At 60.5% G+C, this 21,035-nt stretch overlaps 1 protein-coding gene across 1 annotated transcript; it reads right to left on the bottom strand.

Moving 5' to 3' along the window:
* Positions 1-12,425: 12,425 nt before the first annotated feature.
* Positions 12,426-19,125, bottom strand: LOC148107901 (USP6 N-terminal-like protein). Its single transcript, XM_087855115.1, has 11 exons — positions 19,060-19,125; positions 18,390-18,475; positions 17,158-17,197; positions 16,778-16,858; positions 16,328-16,435; positions 15,336-15,445; positions 14,673-14,721; positions 14,180-14,300; positions 13,395-13,489; positions 13,108-13,173; positions 12,426-12,615 (listed from the first exon to the last, which is right to left on the bottom strand). The coding sequence occupies exons 1-11, from the start codon at positions 19,123-19,125 to the stop codon at positions 12,508-12,510; spliced, it is 930 nt and encodes a 309-aa protein (XP_087711241.1). The 3' UTR covers positions 12,426-12,507.
* Between the last annotated feature and the right edge of the window lie 1,910 nt (positions 19,126-21,035).

Below are 21,035 nucleotides of genomic sequence, written 5' to 3'. Positions count from 1 at the left end.
GGTCCGCTCTAGAGGCCAGCTCTTGGGACACAGCTTCCAGGGCCTGCCACGTGCCCTCCACAACCTCTTTCTGGAACCCACTGGAAAATGTTCTGCCATGTGTCCCTGCGTCGCAAACCTTCCCAAATCTTAGACCTTCTGGTGTCTTCTCGTCTGTGAGTTGGCTGGACCAGCTGGGTGGCTCCCACTTGGGGTCTCTCTGTGATTGTAGTCAGATGGGCCGCTGGGGTTGGAGCCTTCTGAAGGCTCCACGGGGCTGGGTGTCCAGGATGGTTTGCTCTCACGCTAATGTGGACTGTCTGGGAGCCCGTGGGGCTGTTGGCGGGAGCTCCTACCTGCAGTAGCTGTGGTGTGGGCCGCTCCCAGCAGGGTAAGGGCTCCAGGAATGGGGGATGCTTTGGGAAACCCAGGGGAAGCTACAAGGCTTCTCATCACCTCATCTTGGATGTCCCGAACGTCACTTCCACCAGGTATGATTGGTCAGAAGACCAGCCCAGAATTAAGTGAAGGGGATTAGACTCCAGACTTCCCAGCACAAATTATCTACCCGGGTGCGGTAACCATGTGTCCATGGCGGGGGAATGGCCGTGGCGGGGGAATGGCTGTGGCAGGGGGAGCGCCATAGTAGGGAGTAGCCATGGCAGGGGAGGGCCGTGGCAGGTAGGGCCGTGGCAGGGGGACGGCTGTGGCAGAGCGGGATTTTCGCCGCAGCATTTAGACTGGTGTCAAGTGTCAAGATGTCTGCACCTGACTCTTCAAGTGCTGGGAGAGAGTGGAAGTCAGTCTAGAAGGGGATAGTCAGCCGTTCTTCGTACTGCTCCTTTAATTCTCCTGTGGTCTTGAAAACTGTCACCGTAAATTGTTGGGGGAATTGTCCTGCTGCTCCTTTCTTTATACCATGTGGCCGTTGGCTGGCGGTAAAGCTGGGACAAATCCATCTCAAGTTAATAAGAAAATTTTGTTTTATTGATTCTCAAAGATTAAAGCAGAAGCAATGAGCGTCTTAGTCTAGGACACTGCGTCTGGGCCCTGAGAGGCCGGGCGCCTGGTGACTTGCTCCCTGGGGGCGGAGCTGCTCTCCAAACCCCGTGCTCCCCACCACACTGCCGGCCACGCTAGAGCCACAGGAAGCTTTCGAAAGCATCGCCAGCTCCATTGCTTTGGGAATGGTTGCGGACGCAGAAGGCGTCCCAGGAATGCGCCAGTGGCATCCCACACTTACTTAGGTGATCAACCACGCGTACATCCCACGGGGTCCGCCTTCTTTCCCGCCATCTGTCCATCGCGCTTCTGCCACGCGCGCCTCCTTCCTGCCCAGACTTCCAGATTGCAGACTATCGGGGGACACGATCGCCAGGACGCCAGCCACGCCGGATCCCACCCTCGTGGATCCCGTAATAGGCCCCCCCACTCCGCCTTCCCAACATTCGGCAGTCAGCGGCTACGTGGGCTGACTGTGGGCTGCGCTCTGCCCCGCACATTCCCACCCTCCCTCCAGCGTCACGTGCAGCCCACCTGGCGGGGCTGGAACTAAGCCCGGGCAGTGTGGCCCCACTCCGGGCCCTGCCTCTGGGCACTGTCTTTACCGCAGTCCCACCTTCTGTTTCTGGCGCCATCTCCAACGAACCTCAAATGGTTCATTTACCCCCCAGCAGTGGAAATTCCTGCTTTTCTGCGACCGTTCCTGGGACGTAGAAGCAGTAAAATTAAGCATGGCGTAATCAAATCGGGTCCCTTGCAATAATCAAATTAGTGTGATCTCCCGTTTGTGTTGTAGGTAACATATACACTTGGTGCCAACTTACGGTTCTTGCTCTCCCTGGACAGGGAATTCTGATGGACCGTAACTGGGCTAGAATATTAAATGCAAGTATCGTGCGGCCGGTGAGAACTTTGTGGGGTCAGGTTTCCCAGCGGGGAGATTGGCAGCAATGCAGGAATCCAAGAAAGGAGGAGTGGGTTTGAGCTGTGGTTGTGAGCCCTTGCTTGGGGATTGGAGTTAATCTCACGATCTGACCCTGCACCGACGGAAATTATGCCCAACTTTGAGCATCCTTCCTGACTGGCACGGGGCCAGCCACGAGACGGAGTAGAATCACTGTTTCTGCTCGATGCTTCCTGTACGTGGTTCCCCCCCAGGTCTGGGGAGCTCAGTGTCTCCCGTCCGTGGGCCCTGGACAGGCTTTGTTCACTCACTACCCAGGGAAGGCGTGGACGTTGCCCTTCTCCAAAGAACAATCTCAGAGACGCCCCCTTTCCTGTCAGCTGCTGGGACTCCCACGCACTTGTGCGCGTCCTCTCTTCCACCCAGGCCTGCGTGTTTGTCCCAGCGTCGCCTCGCCCTGCTGGCGGCTGCTACGTCATATGGAAAGAAACAGGAGGCTGTGACTTCTCCTTTTGTGGTCACTACATCACGAGATGTGAGATCTTGGACTGATTAGATCTGATTTATAGCCGGATTCATTTGCTCCATTTTCTTGGAAGATTGAGGGACACACACAAAATGCAACAGCCAGTGTTTTTTTTCCCTCTTTTCTGCTCTTTATTCATTGTGGGGAATTAAAGGCAGTTTGTTCGTTTGATTCCACAGGGTGAGGCCTGCTCCTGCAGGGAGAACCTGGGGGGTCCTTCTGGTCGATTTGTTTCCTTCTTCTGGATAGAAAAATACCTTGTCAATTGCTGGTGTGCACGTCTAAGCCAAGGACCGCACACGGAGGCATGGGGGCTTTAAAACACGCTGCAAGTGTTGCTACCGGCTCTCCTATCAAGAGGCCGGGTGCGTACTTCCTTCCTTGAGTCTACGTGGCTTTGACAATGGAGCACGGCCAAAGTGGCACCATGTGACTTCTGAGGCTAGGTCCAAAAGGGCCAGGAAGCTTCCTCCTTGTTTGCTGGGACACCTGGTCTTGGAGTCCTGAGCCCACGTACGACGTTCGACTTCCCTGAGGCTTCCACGCCGTGGGGAAGACCGAGTCACGTGGAAAGGCCACGTGGAGGCATGCTCGTTGACTGTCCCCACTGAGCCAAGGCTTTCACGTATCCCAGCCAAGGCAACTGCCAGTGCGGGAAGAAGATTCCAGGTGATCGCAGCCCCTGGCTGGGGGCCCTTCACTCACTGGCGGCTCGGCTTCCTCTAGGTGTGGTGGGTTCAGTGTGCGAGCATGTGAGTCTTTCCAGCCGAGGCCCTGGATGCAGTGAATTAGAGATCAGCCATCCCTCCTGTGCTCTGTTTTCCTAAACAAGAGAATTCATGAGCATAACAAAACGGTCCTGTTATTTGGGGCCATTTTAAAGGGCATTTGTTATACAGTAATGAGAAACTAGGACTGGAGGACTGGCCTTAACTCTCCACTCTTGCCCATGAGAGATCGGTGGCCAGTTGTCTCAGTGGGGCAGTGGGAGTTGCGGGGGAGGGTTTTGGGGTGTATTGTAGGCCTGAGTGACAGTATCATTTTTGTCACTGTCCACATCTGGCTGCCACCGGAGTCCAGGGGTACTTCAACTCTGCCTGCAGACCCAGGACACCTGGATCCTACGAGACTCATTCCATCAGAAGTGTGGCCGCAGCAGAAACAGACGGAAGATGGCAGGACAGCGGAGGAGCAGACCCTCCCGTGGAGCAGTGATACGCGGTGGGCGGGATGGCCGATCGGTGGGCCAAGGAGGGGCTAGCCGGAGAACCACGGTGAAACTCTTGGTTATCCATCTGGGAAAAGTGGTCTGGATCCACACCTTACTCCGTACGTGCTCCAAGGAGACCTAAACGTGGAGAGCGAAACCGTAATGGTGTTAGAAGCAAAGACACGGAAGAATACCTTGTGGCCTTGGGGTAGGAAGAGAGATCTAGGAGGCAGATCGCAAAGAAATGGCAAAATGTAGGGAAAGGGTGATAACGTCAACTACCTTAAATATCTACACTTCCGTTTATCAAAGGCCACCAATAAGAGGTAAGTCAAGCTGCAGACTGAGAGGAGACTTAGGATAACGGTGATTAACAGAGGATTCTAAGTAGCCCTATAAGGAAAGGAGAAAGATGGAGAGTGGGAAAATGGGCCACCATATTGACGGCATCCACGGAAGAGGGAAACCACGTAGTCTGTGTGTGTGGCGAGGTGCTGGGCCTCTCTAACGACCTGGTAACTGAAGATCACAACAAGGGAAGGACCTCTTCACACTCCTGTGTTTCGGAAGAGAATCCAAGGACTAGTGAAGACATGGATCGGCAGGAACCCTCACCGGCTGGTGGCCGAGGGACACCAGCCTCGCTGCTCCAGAGGGCCGTGCCTAGCGCAGCCGGAGATGCGGTCCCCGGGCTCCCGGAGGTTTCTCCTTTCCTTCTACCAGGTGCATGCAGGCAGGAAGTTGTGGGTTCCACAGGGAAGCCCTGAGGTTCTGGGGCAAGATGGGCCTTCCGTGGCAGAGAGCATTGAAATTTGGAAAGCAGCTCCCAGGGTGCCCTGAATCGTAGTAGAGACTGAGGGCCTGACCGTAGGCTAGCAGGGGACCATGTGCCTGGGGCCGCCCACCTAGAGCTGGAGTTTGCTAGGCTCCCCAAGTCCTCATGTCAGCCAGGCAGGCAGCAATCCGTCCTCAGCCGATGCAGGGCTTTGGGACTGGGCATGGGCAGGCCCAGTGGGTCTGGGAAGTTTTAGGATCCGGTGGCTCACGCCTCCATGTCACTAAAGCCTTCACTTTAGCTCGCTCGTAAGGATTTGAAGGCGGTCCCCCAGGCCAGAGGGTGGAGGAGGAAGATGTGGGTCTTGTTCATGGGTAGGTTGACATGTTGGTCCAAGCATAGCATGAACGGGTACAACAGCATAGCCCTACCGAGGGGTACCCACAAAGGACAGTGGGGCGGGGAAATTCTCACAGTGGGCAGAGCTGCGGGCATCAGGCCCACGTTGTGTGGAAGGAGAAGTGGTCTGCAATAAGGAGGTACGTGCACGCTCAAGCAGTGGGAAATAGCATGGCTGGGAGACAGTGAACGGGAACCCAGTGATCATGGGTCTGCAAGGGCTCAGACTTCCCAAGGATGAAGGTTTGGGTCCCCCTCCGGGGGAAGCAGCCACTAGATAGAGACGTGCAGAGTGAGGGTGGATGACAGAGATGATGAATATTAATTATGGCCTTGGGGAGAGGGCCTTAAGCCCCGGGAACGGTCTTCAGTGAAGAGTCCAGGTGGTGGCTACCATGAAGCCTCGGTAACAGGTCAGACTTAATACAGGGTTCTAGTGGGTCTGAACAGCGCAAGGGGCTGGGTCAGACGCCTCTAAGGCCTTACTCCACGTCTTCCCTCTGTCGCATCTGATTCCAGGTGCAAGCAGCGCCTTTATGAGAGCTTCACAGCCTCCGTTTTGTTCGTCTCTGACATTGTGACGTGGGAAGCAGGAAGGAGCCCGCTTGGCACACGTGGGCAGCCCGGTGGGATGGGAGCGGTAACACATCCCGGGAAGGTCCTCAAGCGATGGACAATTGGAGTTGGTGGGTAAGTACTCTTCTCCCTCAGGCCTGGGGTGGCCAATTCTGAGAGGGTCCATCCCAGCTGCCCACACGGTGGCCAACTCACCACTCCCCCATGCCGCCATCTTGTTTCCTCTTCCCAGGCTCTCATCCCTGCCCCTGAGGATCACCTCCCAGATAAACCACTTCTGCCCAAATCCTTGTCTCCAGGCTTGCTCTCAGGGGGGATCCAGGTTAAGACACCCTTCACTCAAAGGCGAGGTCTCTGTGCCAGGTGTGGGAACGTGCTCCTGAGAACATTCATGTCATGCAACAAAGTAGTTCCCGGGTCTTGAGGAGCCATTTCCCCTTTGCACCCTGGTGTGAAATTCAGACACTGCTGGAGGGTGGTGGACCTTGGTTTGATGTCCACCCTCAGCGCTGAAGCCTTCCAGTGTCTCAAGGAGCCAATGGGGGGACGGGCCACAGATGAGACCTCAGAGGAGGAGTAAGGGGTGTGTGCTCCCAGATGCCGGTCTCCACACACACGAGAAGCTGTCATAAATGCACCCAGAGAACTTGCCCATGGAGGCTTTATGCTGACATTTTCCAAAGCCTCTGCCAAACGCTGGGGTGGGCGTTCACTTCTAGAAACAATAATCTGGTGAGCCAGCTGTGTTGACAGAAGTTCTGATTATAAAACAATTGAAAATTCTTAGAAAAAAATAACAAACATCCTTTTAAGCACGCGGCTGTGCTTCCTGGAACTTTGGGGGATTTCCAAGGACATGGGATGCAAAGAGGAAGCGTCACATGAGGGGATGGCCCTGAGGGATGGGCCACTTTCAGGAGCTTGGAGCCTTGGGCTGAAGGGGCGGTGTGAAGCTGGGACACGGATGGCACCCGGTCTGTGAGAGGCTGGCCCCCCGGGGTTCTGTGCACGAGGACAGGGGCTGACGCGGGTGCCTCGAGGTCTGGGAGCTGGGCCAGAAAGAGCCACACCTCTAGCTTTGCTGCTTAGAGCTTTCCAAGAAACCAGGACAAGTCTGGTTTCACATCCGCTGGGAGACCTCTATATCTCTGCCCCCCCGTGGCTCACGGTCCCCCCGGGGAAGTTCTCTGGGGCCTGAGGGTGGGGACCCCACTGCAGCTGGCTCTCCTTCTCCAGCTAGTGACCCATCCAGACAGGTCACCCTGTTCCCCTCCCCCACCCCTGCCACAGAGCCTCCTTCCAGAGCATCCAGCGTGTGAGGGGAAAACCAGGGTGTCAGGAGCAGGGGCATTCCCACTCTGACGTCACAAACCCCCAAACGTGGCATGTGAGTAGCTTCTGGGTATCATCAAAGGCTACTAGCTCCCTGAAAAACTGAGTTCTTTCTTTTTTTTTAAATGACGTGTCCTTTCTTGTATATGCATCCCTGTCCTTCCCTCCCTTTCTCCCATCCACGGTGCACTTCCCGAACGTGGGCTCTCCACCTGCTTCATTTCCTTTCATTCCTTGTGAATTTGAGAAACCCGTGAGCAGAAGTCCACCCTAAAACGATGACCTCTTAGCTGCACCACGACCAGCAGCTTCTCAGGACCAGCTCTCCCCCCACACCGAGCCAACCAACTGGAACCCCGCCGTGTTTGCGGTGGAACCACATGGGGGAGGGGAGGGAGAATCCGTGGGCCCCTGTAGGCGATCCTGTCTTCCCATCCCTGACAGTGACGCGCTCCTCCGCGAGCCGAGCTCTTCTGTGATTTCCCGCGGCGACGTTCTGTATGTTCAGGGTCGAGGTCCTTCACGTCTTCCAACAGGTGTGTTCCAAAGTATCTGATTATATTAGAATTTATTCCTTCATGTGATAAATAACATTACTTCTAAACTTCACTTTGCAGTTATCTTTGGAGAGGACCCAGGGACGTTGTTACATCTCCACACATTAACGTTACTACATCCTTTACGGAGTTTGGGGCTTTGGTACATATGGTCGGGTTTTCTCACGTAATGATTTTGCTTTTCCCTTTGCAATCTTTACGACTTTATTTCTTGTTCTTGCCTGTACTTGCCAGCCTTTCTAGTAAATGCTGAATGTACCATCCTTGTGTTGGTAATAAACTCAGGGAGAAAGGGTTTTGATTAAGTATGTCGGCTATGGGTTTTTGTATCAGATGAAGAAAGTTCCGTTCGATTTCTAGCTTGGTGAGGTTTTCTTTTTTTATCATCAACTGATATTGAATTTTATCAAATGCTTTTTCTGTGTCTGTTGAGATGATGCTATGGTTTTTGTCTTTTATCCTGCTTGCATCACGAGTTACTGATTGCTATATCTTGGAACATGTGTATTGAGGCAGCATTTATATGCCACATAATTCACGGATCCGAAGCATACAGTTTGGGGGTTTTTAGTGCAGTCACAGAGCTATCCGACAAAGACCACAATCAGTTTTAGAACATGAGTGTCACCCCAGAAAGAAACCTGGACCCTTTTGCTGTCACCCCAAACCTTGGTCTCTCCCCACCCCCAGGCTCAAGCATCAACGAAACTACTTTCTGTCCCTATAGGTTTGCTTGTTTTGGACATTTCATAGAAACGCAATCACACAGTACTTCTGTGTCTGGCTTCTTCCGTGGATCAGAATGTTTTCAAGGTCCATCCATGTTGCAGCAGGTGTCAGGGCTTCCTCTCTCTTTATGGCCCAGTAATACTCCACTGTGTGATTTACCACGTTCTGTTTATTGTTCGTCCGCTGATGGACATTTGGGTTGTTTCTACTTTTTGGCGATTGTGAATGGTGCCGCTATGAGCATTCCCCTCCGTGACTCTGTGTGGACACTGGTTTTCAATGACCCCAGGTGTGTCCGCAGGATGGGAACTGCTGGGCCACAGGGAGACTCCGCGTCTCACTCGTTGAGGACCCACCAGACTTCAAAAGCAGGAAGTTAACGTTGCGCTCACTGTTCTCTGATGGCCAGATCGAACAAAGGTTATGCCAAAGATCCCAACCACATGCGTTACATCCAAGGGTCTACTTCCGAGTTGGCATGGATTTGAGTTATTATGTTCCTTTAGTCTTCGTTGCTCTGGAAAATCTTTTCAGTCATGATCTCAGGGCTCCCTGCTCAGGGAGCAGGCAAGCTACTTGTTTTCTGTTTCTGGGAACTGGATAACCCTGGGAGGGCTAGACCCCCCCCCCCATTCTGCAAGGCCCCAAGATGTCAAAGCATCATAAAGCGTAGAAAATACAAAACATGACTAAATCCCTCCCCTCCCTGCCGAGGTCCTACCCCCATGCCCACTCTCCTCCGGCTGCACTGGGGCCCTCTTCACCACGCTCAGGGAAAGAGGGGAGGAAGGCATCACACTGTCTCCACCTGTCCAGGTGAGTTCACGGAGTCAGCAGATCCCCTCCCTGGGTGGCCACACCGACAGCCCTGTAGGCTGCAGGGTTCACAGTTGAGAATCTCTATTTGGACCCCTCCGACTAGGGAACTGAGGAGGGGGCTACCCCCACCTGCCCAGCCCTCCTTCCCACCGAAAGCAGACACAGGTGTGAGAGCCCAGGTCTCTCCTGTCACACTAGGCAGTGAAGACATTTGTAAAGATGCAAAAATGAAACCCTCTTCTCACTAAATTCCCTGTTATTTTTTATTTTTATTTTTAAAAAATATTTTATTTATTTATTTGGCAGACAGAGAGAACAAGCAGGGGGAGTTGCAAAGGGAGAGGGAGAAGCAGGCTCCCCACTGAGCAGGGAGCTCTGGGATCATGACCTGAGCCCAAGGCAGATGCTTAACCCACTGAGCCACCCAGGCGCCCCTCTAAAAGCAAATAGAGTTATTTTTGTGAAGATACAGTTTATGTTAACATGGGATGGGCTGTGGGACATCTGTCTCCACCCCAGGAGTATCCAACTGCCCCCCCCACCAAGGACAGTGTCAGCACAGACTTACATCATTGATGGGGGGGCAGACTCGGGACCTGCACGTCTCCCCTTCATACGTTGAAGCCCTAACCCCCAGTGTGACTGCATTTGGGGACGGGGTCCGTGAGGAGGTGACTAGAGTTAGATGAGATCCCCTGGTGGGCTCTGATCCAGGGTCACTGGGGTCCTCATTGGAAGAAGGACGGACACTGGAGATGCGTATTCAGAAGGACGATGGCGTGAGGACACGGCAAGCGGACACAGTGTCTGCGTGCCACGGGCGGGGGCTTCTCCAGAAACCGGCCTTGCGGACACCTTGACCCGGGGCTTCCAGAGGCTGGACGTGCTCCAGGAGATGTGCTGCTGTGTTTGCGTCCCACTCTGAGCCGGCCCCTTCTTCCCAGGGTGTGGAGGACGCCTTCCACACGCTGGTGCGAGAGATCCGGCAGCACGAGGTGCGGAAGCCGAGCCCGCCTGACGAGGGGGGCCCGGGCTGCCTGAGCTGCAGGTGCCTGCTCTCCTGACCTCCCTTCCAGGCCCCCTCTGACATCCCCGCAGACCCTCTGTGCCCCAGGAGCACGGGCACGGGGCGTGGAAGTGCCGGATGCCAGGAGGAGGTGCCGACGGAGGAAGGAGGAGGGGAAGGAAGTAAGGAAGTGCCACCGGAGCCCAGCCAGCCCCAGCTCCCCGGACAGAGTGACCGCAGACCTCCCAGGACGCTTTGCACAGACTGTGGTGACCTGAGGCCCCCGGCACCCCGGCTGTCGCTCTCCTCCCAGCCCCGTCCTGGCCCTTTGGCCACAGGCTGAGTCGCAGTAAATTATTTGATGGTCTTGATCCTGGCGTCTGGCCGAGATTGGAAGGCACCTGGGACCCTCAGCTTTGTCTGCCCGGAGGCCCCTCTGCGGGGACACCTGCAGGGGTGGGTGAGGCGGCCTGGGCCGAGCCACCCTCTTCTCTCTGGGTGTCTTCGTGCTCAGAGCTCTGGGCGCCAAAGGAACAGGCCGGCTTTGCCTCGTAACAAAACGCTTTATTGACCTTTCAGCAGCAGACGGGCTAGGAACCGAGGGTGCGAGCCTTCCCCTGGGGCGGGAGACTTGCTTTTCCTTTCGAGGACTGCCGGGGTCACACGGAGGCGTGGGTGCTGGCGTCCCCCAACTGGCAGCCTGTGCTGACCCTGGGTGTCGGCACGTTTCCTGCGTCCGGGGCCCCCGAGAGGCAGGTGCCGAGGACCGAGCTGCAGCCGTGGTGCTGGGGTTCCTGGACAGGGTCCCCGCACGTCTGCGTGACCTCGGCCTCTGCCCCGATGCTGCCAGGCGACCGCTCCAGACCCCATCTCTGGTGGCACATGCCTCCTGCTGTGGGGGGGGGGCGCCCATCTGCCTGCCCCTGCTACGCCTTGGCTGGGGTGGCCTGTGGCTCCCAGCGCTGCCCTAGGTCAGAGACCTAGATCTGTGGGACATGTCCAGGTCCCATGTGGCCACGTAGAGCCCTGAGAGGGCTCGCCCAGCCTTGGGCCAGAACCCAGGACTGGCCGGGGCCACGGGGCACTCGATCCCATCCGTCTTCATTCTGGTCGTGGGGGGGCTCATGTCGTCTCTGCCCCCTAGGGCCTGGGGCCAGGCCGGCTGAGGTCCCCCTGGGTCAGGGACTTATGCCTCCTGGGGGGGTTGCCGTCCTCCAGGAAGGCCAGTGTGACGAGGCAGGGCATGGTGCTGGCCGGCCAGAGCCTCAGGGCCCCCACGCTCAGCACCACGCTCTGCTCCAGAGGCCAGGGGGCATCTAAGGTCCCCATGGACGTGGAGGTCAGAGGGTCCCGGGCAGGGGCGGGGCCTTGGGGCTGCTGGTTCAATGCTGCCCTGATTCTGTCTCGGCTATGCCGGTCACTCCCCAGAGAGGGGCATGAGCTGCAGTGGCCGCAGGGCGGGAAGAGTGTCCTGGGCCCCACAGCTGCCTCTTTCCTGGGCTGGGTGGACGCTGTCCTGGGAGTCCCAGGGGTGTTCCGGGGCCTGGTCTGTGGTGTGGCCCCCGGGGTGGCCCAGGTAGGGGCTGAAGGGAAAGGGACCCAGTACTGTGCCTTCAAGCCCACATCCAGGGGCCACCTGCCCGCACTGTCCTGGTGCCCTTGGAGGTTGGGCAGGGAATTGCATCGCTGGGGGGGCAGCTGGGCCAGCCAGGGGTCCTGGGCTGGGGGCAGCTGGGTCAGAACCTGAGCCCCTGGGGCTCCCGGCCTCAGGTGTGCAGCCGCGGGCTCTGTGGACGTTCCCTCCCGCAGCAGCGGCTCCTCGGCCTGGAGGATGGCCTGGCTGGGAAGGTGTCCCAGCTGCTCACGTTGGGTGGCTGGACCTGGGGAGGCCGGCCCGTCCACTCCGGGGAGCGTCTCAACGCTCGAAGAAGGGAGGAGGGGCCTGGGTGCCGGGGACCCTTGCTCCAGGCCCAGGGGCATCGTGGGGAACTCCTCGGGGCCCGCTGCAAAGAGGCAGACTGCATTAGCGTCTCCAGCAGGCTGTCTCCAGCCGGCTGGGCCCAGGTGGGCTCGTGGCTCCCTGTGTCCACCCTGGCCTGCCCCTGACCACCACCCTCCAGGCTGCTGATGCCCGGCCCCTGCAGTGAGCGCCCGGGTGCCCCGCCCTGGCCTGGGTTCCCCAAGGTGGGAGCAGAAGAGGAGAGGGACGGAGGTGAGGAGGAAGGCCCCGGGGGCTCTGTCCACTGTGTGCTGCCCCGGGAGGGTGAATCCGGAGGGGATGGGGCCCTGAGCCCACCTGGGGGGGGCAGGTCACACTGCATCTTTCTCAGCTGGGCCATGGAGGCCCGAAGGTGTCTGAGCACCCCCTCATCGTCCAGGGCCCAGGGCTGGGCCAGGGTGTCCTGTAGAAACTCCCGAAGACCTTCCAGGGGCAGCTTCAGGAGGCGTTCTGGCCAAAGGGTGTGAGTCAGAGCCAGGGGGGCCCAGCCTGCTGCCCCAGGGTGCCTCCCAGGGACAACTGCTGGGGGTCCAGCTGCGCCGAGGAGTGCCGCGGGCAGAGCCGTGGCCGGGAGGACCCCGTGTCTGCTGCTCGTCTGTAGGGTGCCCCCAACCCGCCTGCCGGCCCCCGTCCCTCCACTGAGGTCTGCACGCTCCGCCCCTGCCCTTCCCCGACACCCCGGGCTCCCGCGGGCTCACTCACTGCTGTGCACCTTGAGGACGGTGTAGGCCATGGCCGTGAGCACGCGCTCCCCGTCTAAGATGTAGGTGTCCCAGAGCTTCAGGGTGAGCGAGAAGGGGGTCTGTGGGGACAGCAGGGGTGAGAGGAGCAGCCTCAGCTGGGCCCACGGGGAGCCCCTGCCGCCCCTGCCCAGCTGTATCCGTGGAGGCCCTGCAGCCCCTCCTGGGGGCGTGCTCCGCCCGGGGAGGATGGGGCTCCAGAAGCCTCCGGGTGGTGAGGGCCTGGCCGGCACAACCCGCGGACCTGGGGGGCCACAGACTCTACCCCACGCTCGGTGGCCACATGCCCCGAGAGGACTCCAGGCTGGCTGCAGAATGGGCCGAGGGCCTGTCCACACCCCAGGCTGACCTGGCCTTCCCTGGGAGAGCGGAGACGGAGACAGTCCGTCCTCTGAACCTCCTCGAGGGGGCCTCTTGGGTTCTCCCTGTGAGCCTCAGCCTTTAGGGCCGCCGGTGGGGCCCGGCCAGTCTGGAGGGTGGGGCTGAGCTCGGGCCTCCCCGGGGGCCAGGGGCAGGGAGCAGGTCAGGCACCGGGTGGGCTTGGGTGGCCTTACCCGGTCGATGAAGCACTGTAGGAACCACTTGGCCGTGTAGATGCCAGTGCCCATCTGTTCCTCGTCCTGGTGGAAGGGCAGAAGGTGCTCAGGACCCAGCCAGGGCCCGGGCCCCACGCACCAGGTGGTTACACTCCCCACGGCCCCGCTCAGCCCTGACGCCGCCCCCGGGCCCAGCAGGAGAAGGAACAGGACAGCAAAGTCTGGGCAGCTTCAGCAGGGTTCTGCTCGCCCCCCACCCCTGCCCAGGCCATAGGGGACGGGGCGTCTGGACAGCGTCTACTCGCCAGGTGCTCCTTCAGCCTTGGCAGTCCTTTGGCAAGAATGAGGTCATGATGGGCCTGAAACCTCAGCAATTTGGGGAACCCTGGAATGAAGAAGCCTGAGAAGGCCCCAGGCCCCCCAACAATCAGGGCCTTCTCCCCCACCAGGTGGGGGGTGAGTCCTGGCAGGTGTCTCCTCTCCCGTGCCCTGGCTCCCGTGTGTGCCCACAGCCCTCCCGAGCCCTGGCTGGACCCGCTCTTCCCAGACAGCAGGACTGCCGTCCAGGCCTGGGGGCCAGGGGCAGAGGACCCTCCTCCTCACAGACACCCAGCGGGGTGGGTGCCCTGGGCTGAGGACCAGGCCCATCTGACCCAGCTAGTCTCTCCTGCGGTGGTCGCAGCAGGGGCAAGGGGGTCCCCAGCACCGAGGGGCAGGGAGTGCAGCCCACGGGGAGGGTAATGGGGGTGTGCAGGGCCATCTCCTGGGCTTGGGAGCCAGGCTGGGGGCCCACGGGAGTAGGAGAGGCTGGCGCCTGGGTTCTTCTGGCCATGGGCTGGCGGGAGGGGTCGGGGGGGAAGCCGGCAGCCAGACAGGAGGCCGAAGGACCGCGAGAATGCGAGAATGGTCTGCAAATGGTGGGGTTGGAGGCCATGGCTACGGGACTGCGAAAGCCCCCTGGGGAGGCGGTGTCCTTTGCCAGTGGGGAGGCGCGCTGGGTGGGGGTCCTGGCCTCCCCGCTGCTGGAGCAGCCGTGCAGGAGGCTGTCCTGAGCTCCCAGTCCCGTCCAGGCGCCCTGCCCTCCCCCTACCGTGCATGGCGTGCCGCTCCGTTGTCATCAGCTGAGCCAGCGCCCAGAACGCGTCCTCCTCTGACAGGAACATTAGCAGGAGCCCCACGATCTGGCTCATGCCCTGGCAGTAGCCCACCTCCTGCAAGAGCCAGGCCCCGATGGAACGAGGCCACCTCGTCGTGGTGGAGGTCAGGGTCATGGGAACCTCCCTCCCCGCCCAGGTTCTGATTCAGAGTATGGTCTCTTCAGGACCAGACCGCAGTTGTCGCGTCACAGCAGTGCGGGCTAGAGCACCTGGCGACCCCAGGGTTCAGGGACTCGGGGGCCGGCCGGCCGTCCCCTGCCGTGAGGTCTGGACCCCACCCCCAGCCTCAGTCCTAGAGTCGGGAGCCCCTCCCTTGTGTCTCTGGGACATTGGGAGCTGGAGTCCTAACTATGTGCCCTGGTGGGTCAGGAATCCTCGAGACGGAGGGCACCCGCGGGGCAGCAGGCTGGGCAGGGGGACACTCACGGTGTTGTAGATGGAATACGCCGAGAGCACGTGGAACAGGGCTCGCTGCCTGGAAAAGGGGAGAGCAGGGTGGGTGGCTCTTGTCCGGCCAGCCCGCACAGCGAGGCCGGCGGGGGCAGAATCCAGCCTCCTGGGACCTGCGGTCTTCAGGGCATCTGGGCGGGGGCCGTGTCTTTGGGGTCAGGTCTACACACAGTAACGTGCAGCCAGCTCAGACACACAGTGCGGTGGGAGTTTATCTTCATTCTGCTGTTTTCTGTTTGCCTCCATGACAGCTGCCACCCTGGGATGCTCAGCTCCTGGGTTTTCACGGAGCCATCAGCTCGCCCTGCCCCTGCCCCTGCAGCCCTGGAGTGGCCGCCAGCTGCACCCTGACCGTCCACTTTGGGGCCAGGCACTCCCCCTGCACCGCTGCCCGCAGCCCCTAGGCCTCTCCTCCGTGGGTTCGCCACCAGTCCCTGTCTCGGCGCCCTCCCTGTCGCCGCCGACCCTGGGGGCTACTGGGTCATCCCCAGCGCTTTTCCCACGCGGCAGGACTGTGTTTGCTGCCATCACCCCCCCTCCGCAGAGACCCCGGGTTGCCCCCCCAGAAGCCCCTGGGCCACCCTGACCCCTGAAGTGTCCCCTGGGGACCCCAGAAGCCTGCTTGCCCCGCAGCCTCACCTGATGCCATAGCGGTCCCAGAACATGACGTGGTTCCGGAAGGTCCGGTTCACGTCCAGATCAATTTGCCGGATGTCCTTGGAGAAGAGCTGGGCCTGCTCCTTCATTTTCTGTGGGCAGAACCGGGGAGGAGGGGCTGCGTCAGGGCCACGGAACCCTAACTGCCCCCAACTGCCCTCCTCAGCAGGGAGCACTGCTGGCCGCCGCGTCGTGTGTCCTGCAGAACCCTCCTTGCGTCCCTTGTCTCTGAAGCCGGGGCCCCGCCCCAGTGCCCACCGTGCCGTGATGCCTGCGTCGGGGCTCGGGCTCTGCAGCCCTGGGCAGGGAGGGCACTCCCGATGGTCAGTCCGAGGCTCCTCCCCTCCCCCACACAGGGGCCCATCCTCCAGGACTGAGCGCCAGCCTGGGCCCTGAGCGCATCCCCGCAGAGGCTGCTCCCTGGAACGTGCTCCCAGGGCCCAGGCCCATCTCAGGGCACTCAGGGACACAGGGAGGGTCCCTGGGCCTGTGCTCCTGATGCCCCCTGGAGCCCTGCAGCCCCCCAGGTGGGGCAGGGCAGGGCAGAGGCTGGCTCTCCTCCCCTTCGCATCCATGAGCTCCTTCTGCGGGCCGAGCAGGAATCTGGCACTGGCCCACCTGGCCGGCCCCCATCCCAAGCTCCGGGGCCGGGAGGGCTGCTGTGGGGCTCCGGGCCTGTCCAGGGTGCCGGCTACCATCACCCTGATGCTAAGCCTGCCCAGGAGGAGGACAGAGCCCCACAGCCCTGCCTGTCTCTGACCCCATGCCTGCCCTGCTCTGGGGCCCATGGGACTGAGGCGGGGGCAGCAGGGAGATGGCGGGACCCTTGGGACTGAGAGGCACCAGGAGAGTGCTGGGGTCGCCCCGGGTCCCCAAGGCACATGACCTCACCCCTCCCTCCCCACGGGTTCCCCTGAGCTCCTGCCGAGGCGTCATCCAAGGGCCATGCCTCTGCTGGGGGTGGAAGGGCTTACCTCGTATACCCCTTGGTTGGTGGCCTTCACCGTCTCGATATCGAGCAGGAGGGCCCACAGCTGACCCCGCACCTGCGGAGGGACCCCTTTGTAGACACGACGGCGCATCTACAGGAAAGAAGGTGGCGCTGGTGAGACAGGCCCCTTCGGCACCACGGAGCCCAAGGAGCACCAGGCATGTCGAAGCTTCTGGCCTTGGCTCCGTGGTGTCTGCAGAGAGGCTGGGTCTCCCTAGAGCGGGGCCCCGACTCCCACAAGGAGGAGGGGACTGTGGCCCGGCCCTGTCGCTCCCTCTGTTGTCCTCCTTGGGCCTGGGGAGGCTTTGGCTCTGGCAGCATACGCTCCCCAGGCAGGGGACGATCCTGGGGTCGGGGGGTTGGAGGGAGGCTGTGGGCTGCACTCCACCCCCGGGCGGGACACAGTGCCGTCTGCGGGGACGCGGCGCCCCACCTTCTCACTGTGCCGGTAGCGGTCCCAGTTCCGCAGCATCTTCACCCACTTGTCGGCTCTCCGGGTCTCCTGGCGACGTTGCTGGAAAATGAGAGGGGGGTCAGCAGATAGGCCGCCCGCTGCTGTAGGTTGGTGCCGGGGCAGTGTTCAGGCACCCTTTGGGGCCTTTGTGTGAGCAGACACAGAGGAGCAGAGAGGCACGGGGCCGCTCCCGCTGACTGCGGCTCCGGGTCTCAGGCCCGTTCCCAGCAGAGCGTGGAGGGCTGGGACAGGGGGTTTTGGCAAAATAGCCCTGGGGCAGCTTTGCAGACTGGGTCTGCCGTCACCTGGCCCCAGGCCCACCCACCGCATCCTGCTCGAGCCCCAGGACAGGCTCGTACCTTTGCCTCGTGGGGGCTGGGGCCAGGCAGCTCCTTCTCCCTGGAAGGCAAGAGAAGCAGAGCTCTGAGGACCAGGCCCCGGCCCTACAGCCCCCAAGGCTCGGCCCAGGAGACTCAGGAGGGGACGGCTGACCCCAGGGAGGGTGGGGGCCGCCAGCTGCCTATGGCTCAGGCGGGGGCAGGTTCCTGTTTTGGGTGTGAGAGAGGTTGTTGCTGGCAGGTGGGCTGGGCAGGGTTTCTCAGCAGCCCCCCAGAAGATCCCCTGCCCCTGTCCTGGGATGGGCCAGTGTGAGAGCTCTCAGTGCAGCCTGGGGGCCTCCTTGGACCATTGGGCTGAGGTCCCCAGGCCTTCCTAGAGCCTGGCTGCCCGGCGTCCAGCCTGCCTCTCCCTCACCCTGGCCATCACCCAGGTCCCCACCTGGGCCCCCCCGTGCCTGTCCCCCGACTCCACCCCTCTTGTTGGTCACTCCTGCCTCTCTGGCCCATTTTTACCCCTTGTCTTGTCAGAGCCCTGAGCATGACCCACCCCTGACCCCTCCAAACGGGCCCCTGTCCCTGGGCGGTGAGCAGGGACTGAGACCCCGGGAGCAGCCTGGTGGCCACATAGGGAGTCTCCAGGCTTGGCGAGGTCTTGTGGCGGCCATCGGCCCAGCAGCCTCCTTTCCTTGCACCAAGGCCACTGTGCTGTCCCTCGTCCCCTGTTCCCGCCCCAGGGCAGCCTCTTCCTCCTCTTCCCGCCTCCTGCCCAGGCGGGTCGGCCCCTCCCTCAGCTGCCCACCCTCCCTCCCTGACCCTGCCTTGTCCCTGGCATCTTCCTGCCATCCTGCAGGGGCCTTCAGGAGCTGTGATGGCCCTGGCCTGGGGGTGTCACTGAGGAGCACTCCTCCGCCCTCGCCCCAGACCGGAAAGGACGCCACCTTCCCAGAGCCCCTCACCCTCTGGAGCCCCTGCTCAACAGACTGGACCCACACTCTGAATGCTGGAGGCCGAAGCGGGCGTGGAGGCCCCTCCTCGGAGTGCCCAGGGGCCTGGCCCAAGGCCCGGCTCCATGGCTGCCCATGTCCTGGCTTTGCCTCCTGGGTCTCTCGGCTCCAGCCCAGCCCAGACTCCGGCCCTCAGAGGGCTCCAGGAGACTAGGCCCTGAGGTGGGGAGATGGGTCCTGCCTCGAGAGAGGTGTTCCTACAAATGCAGTCCACCCCGAGATGGATGGAGGAGGGCCCGGGGGACTCACTGCAGAAAGCCGTGATGGTCCGTGAGCCTGCACAGCGAGAGCTCAGCATCTTCCCGTGGGCCCCGGGGAGACCCTGCTGGGCGTGCCTGAAACAGGGGACGGGGTGGGCACCTCTCAGAGCCAGGGCCACGGGGGAAAGGAGGGTACAGAATGCCTCCTCTCTCCCCTGCATCCTCAGGGAGCCCAGGACCCTCTGAAAAGGGCCCAGCACGAGAGGCAGGACCTGTCTGCCCCAGGGGAGCAGCCAGACAGCCTCACCTACTTCTACCAGCGATGAGCCCCCCTGGCTTCCCTGCTCCTACTGGCAACGTGCTCACTTGGGCTCAGCTGCTGGACTCTGGCTCCGCTCCCCACCGGGGACACAACTGCTCTTGCTGCTGGGACTCCTTTTGGGCCAGAGCTGCTCACACCTGCCTGTGGTCCCCACCTGGGCCTTATCTGCTATGGACGACTGTGATCCCGGATGGACCCTCACCTGCTGCTGATTGATGCCTAGGACCCCCTCCCAGCCCCGGATCTCTCTCGTTCCTGAAGACTCCGGTCCTTGTCTGGGCTGAACGGGCCCATCCTTGGCTCTGGTCCCCACCTGGGCCCCCCCGTGCCTGCAGGCTCTGGTCCCTGCCCCTGCAGCGGGTGCGCCTCGTGTCAATGGGCCCTCTCTGGGCCTCACCTGAGTGTAATTGGCGATGATGTTGGCCCGTTCCAAGGCCAGAAGGGTCTCCAGGTCCTCTTCCATGGGGCTGCAAACCAAACACATCCAGATAGGATCCTGCGTGAAAACCTCCAGAGCACAAGGCGTCTGCTCCCTGTGGCCAGATCCCCAGTCTGTCTGAGCCCAGAGTGGAGAAAACCTTCTAGCTCCGGGGGGACGTGCTGGGCCAGCAGATCCCACGTGGGCCCTCCCACTCGGTAGCACTCCTGCCTCCAGACTCCCTTCCCGGCCACTGTCCCAGGACATGCAGTCACCCTGAGATGACGGGGTCTCTTCACCCCGTTACCAGGAGCACACGGGGGGCCGGGAGGCTCCTGGGAACCGCTGACCTGATGCTCGGTGTGGCGTCCCCCAGCCTGGGGCTGGCAGCACGAGGCTGGCTGGAACGGCCGGCCAGTGAGTGTTCCTGCGGGTTTGGGGGGATCAAAGGTGTCTCTCAGATCCCACAAGCTCACGCGACACGAGGGAAGAAGCAATGAACTGGACGTCATCCACATGAATGACTTTGCCAGCAAGAGTGTGAACAAACTCCCACCCTGAACGCCAGGACTGCGCATAGCCCGAGGAGGGGTGTCGGGAGAGCAGGAGGGGCTTCGTGTTCCCTGTTTGGGGTGGAGCACGCTGGCTCCTGGCCCAGGAGGCTAGGACTGGGGCAGCAGGGGGGCAGCCCCGACCCCACGGAGCTGTGGAAGGACCGCATACACACGGTCAGCACTCGGGGCTCGGGGGTTCTCGGCCACAGCCCGGAGGCCATCGCGGCCCACCCGGAGCCCACAAGCCCCACAGTGGCCCGAGGGGAGCAGGGAGCAGCTCACACTCACCTGTGGCCTGTCGCTGTGGGAGCTGCACCTGCTGTCTACACGGGGGTTGTGGGGCAAGGGAGTCAGTGCGAGTGTGGCAGAGCCAGGGACAGAGAGTGCGAGCGCCTCCAACTGCCTGCGGACACAGAGCAGAGTGCGCGCCAGGCAGCGGTGGAACCCCGGGGTGCCACCGTTCCGCCCGCAATGGGTCCCGTGTCATCAGTGCAGGTCGATGGGTTCCGTCTGCACATAGCCCTTCATCCTGAGGGTCAAGCTCCTGGGGAGGGTCCTGGCATCACGCACGCACGGTGGGAAGGGCAGGCATGCCTCCCTCCCACCATCCTCGGCGCCCATGCTCGGGCCCTCCAGGCGTCCCACCTTCTAGGGAGACTGTGTCACAGATGTCCTCCCACCCCAGGGTTCACAGCATGCGTTTTGCACTTAAGAGCGTTTGAGGGGCCCCTGGGTGCCTGAGTTGTTTGAGTGTCTGCCTCTTGGTTTTGGCTCAGGTCATGATCTCCCGGGTGGAGAGACTGACCCTGTGTTGGGCCCTGGACTCGGCTGGGTGTCTGCTTGAGATTCTCTCTCCCTCTCCCTCTGCCCCTCCCTCCACTCGAGCTCTCTCTATCTCTCACACAAAGAAAGACATTTTTTTTTTTTAATATACACTGAAGAACAGTTGAGAAATCTTGATCATCCCTGCCAAGGAGCCCTTATATTTGGAACGGCTGCATGATTGCCTTTCATGATTCACTGTGATTTCTAATAGAAGCCCCTCTTCTTGAGTACTTACTGAAGTATTGTCAATACACAATGTTACATTAGTTTCAGGACTACAACTTAGTGATGCGACAATTCTGTCCATTACTCAGCACTCCCCACGAGAACTGTAGTCACCGTCTGTCCCTGTACAAGTTATTACAGTACCAATGACTGTATTCCCTATGCTCACTTTTTGAATTTCCGTGGTGTGTCTGTTTTAGGACTGGAAGTTTAGAGCTCTTAATATTTTTCATCTCTATTGCCCACCCCCCCACCCACTTCCCCTCTGGCAAATCAACCGATGATCCATCACTTCACAAGAGAATAGACAAAAGCCATATGATCATCTCAATAGTTGGAGAAAGAGCATCT

This window comes from Ursus americanus, chromosome 24, assembly GCF_024610735.1.
Source record: "Ursus americanus isolate L20-20 chromosome 24, mUrsAme1.1.p, whole genome shotgun sequence".
In the NCBI taxonomy this organism is placed as follows: domain Eukaryota; kingdom Metazoa; phylum Chordata; class Mammalia; order Carnivora; family Ursidae; genus Ursus; species Ursus americanus.
Note: the sequence above shows the minus strand (reverse complement) of the source record. Positions and strands in the feature narration are given on the sequence as shown.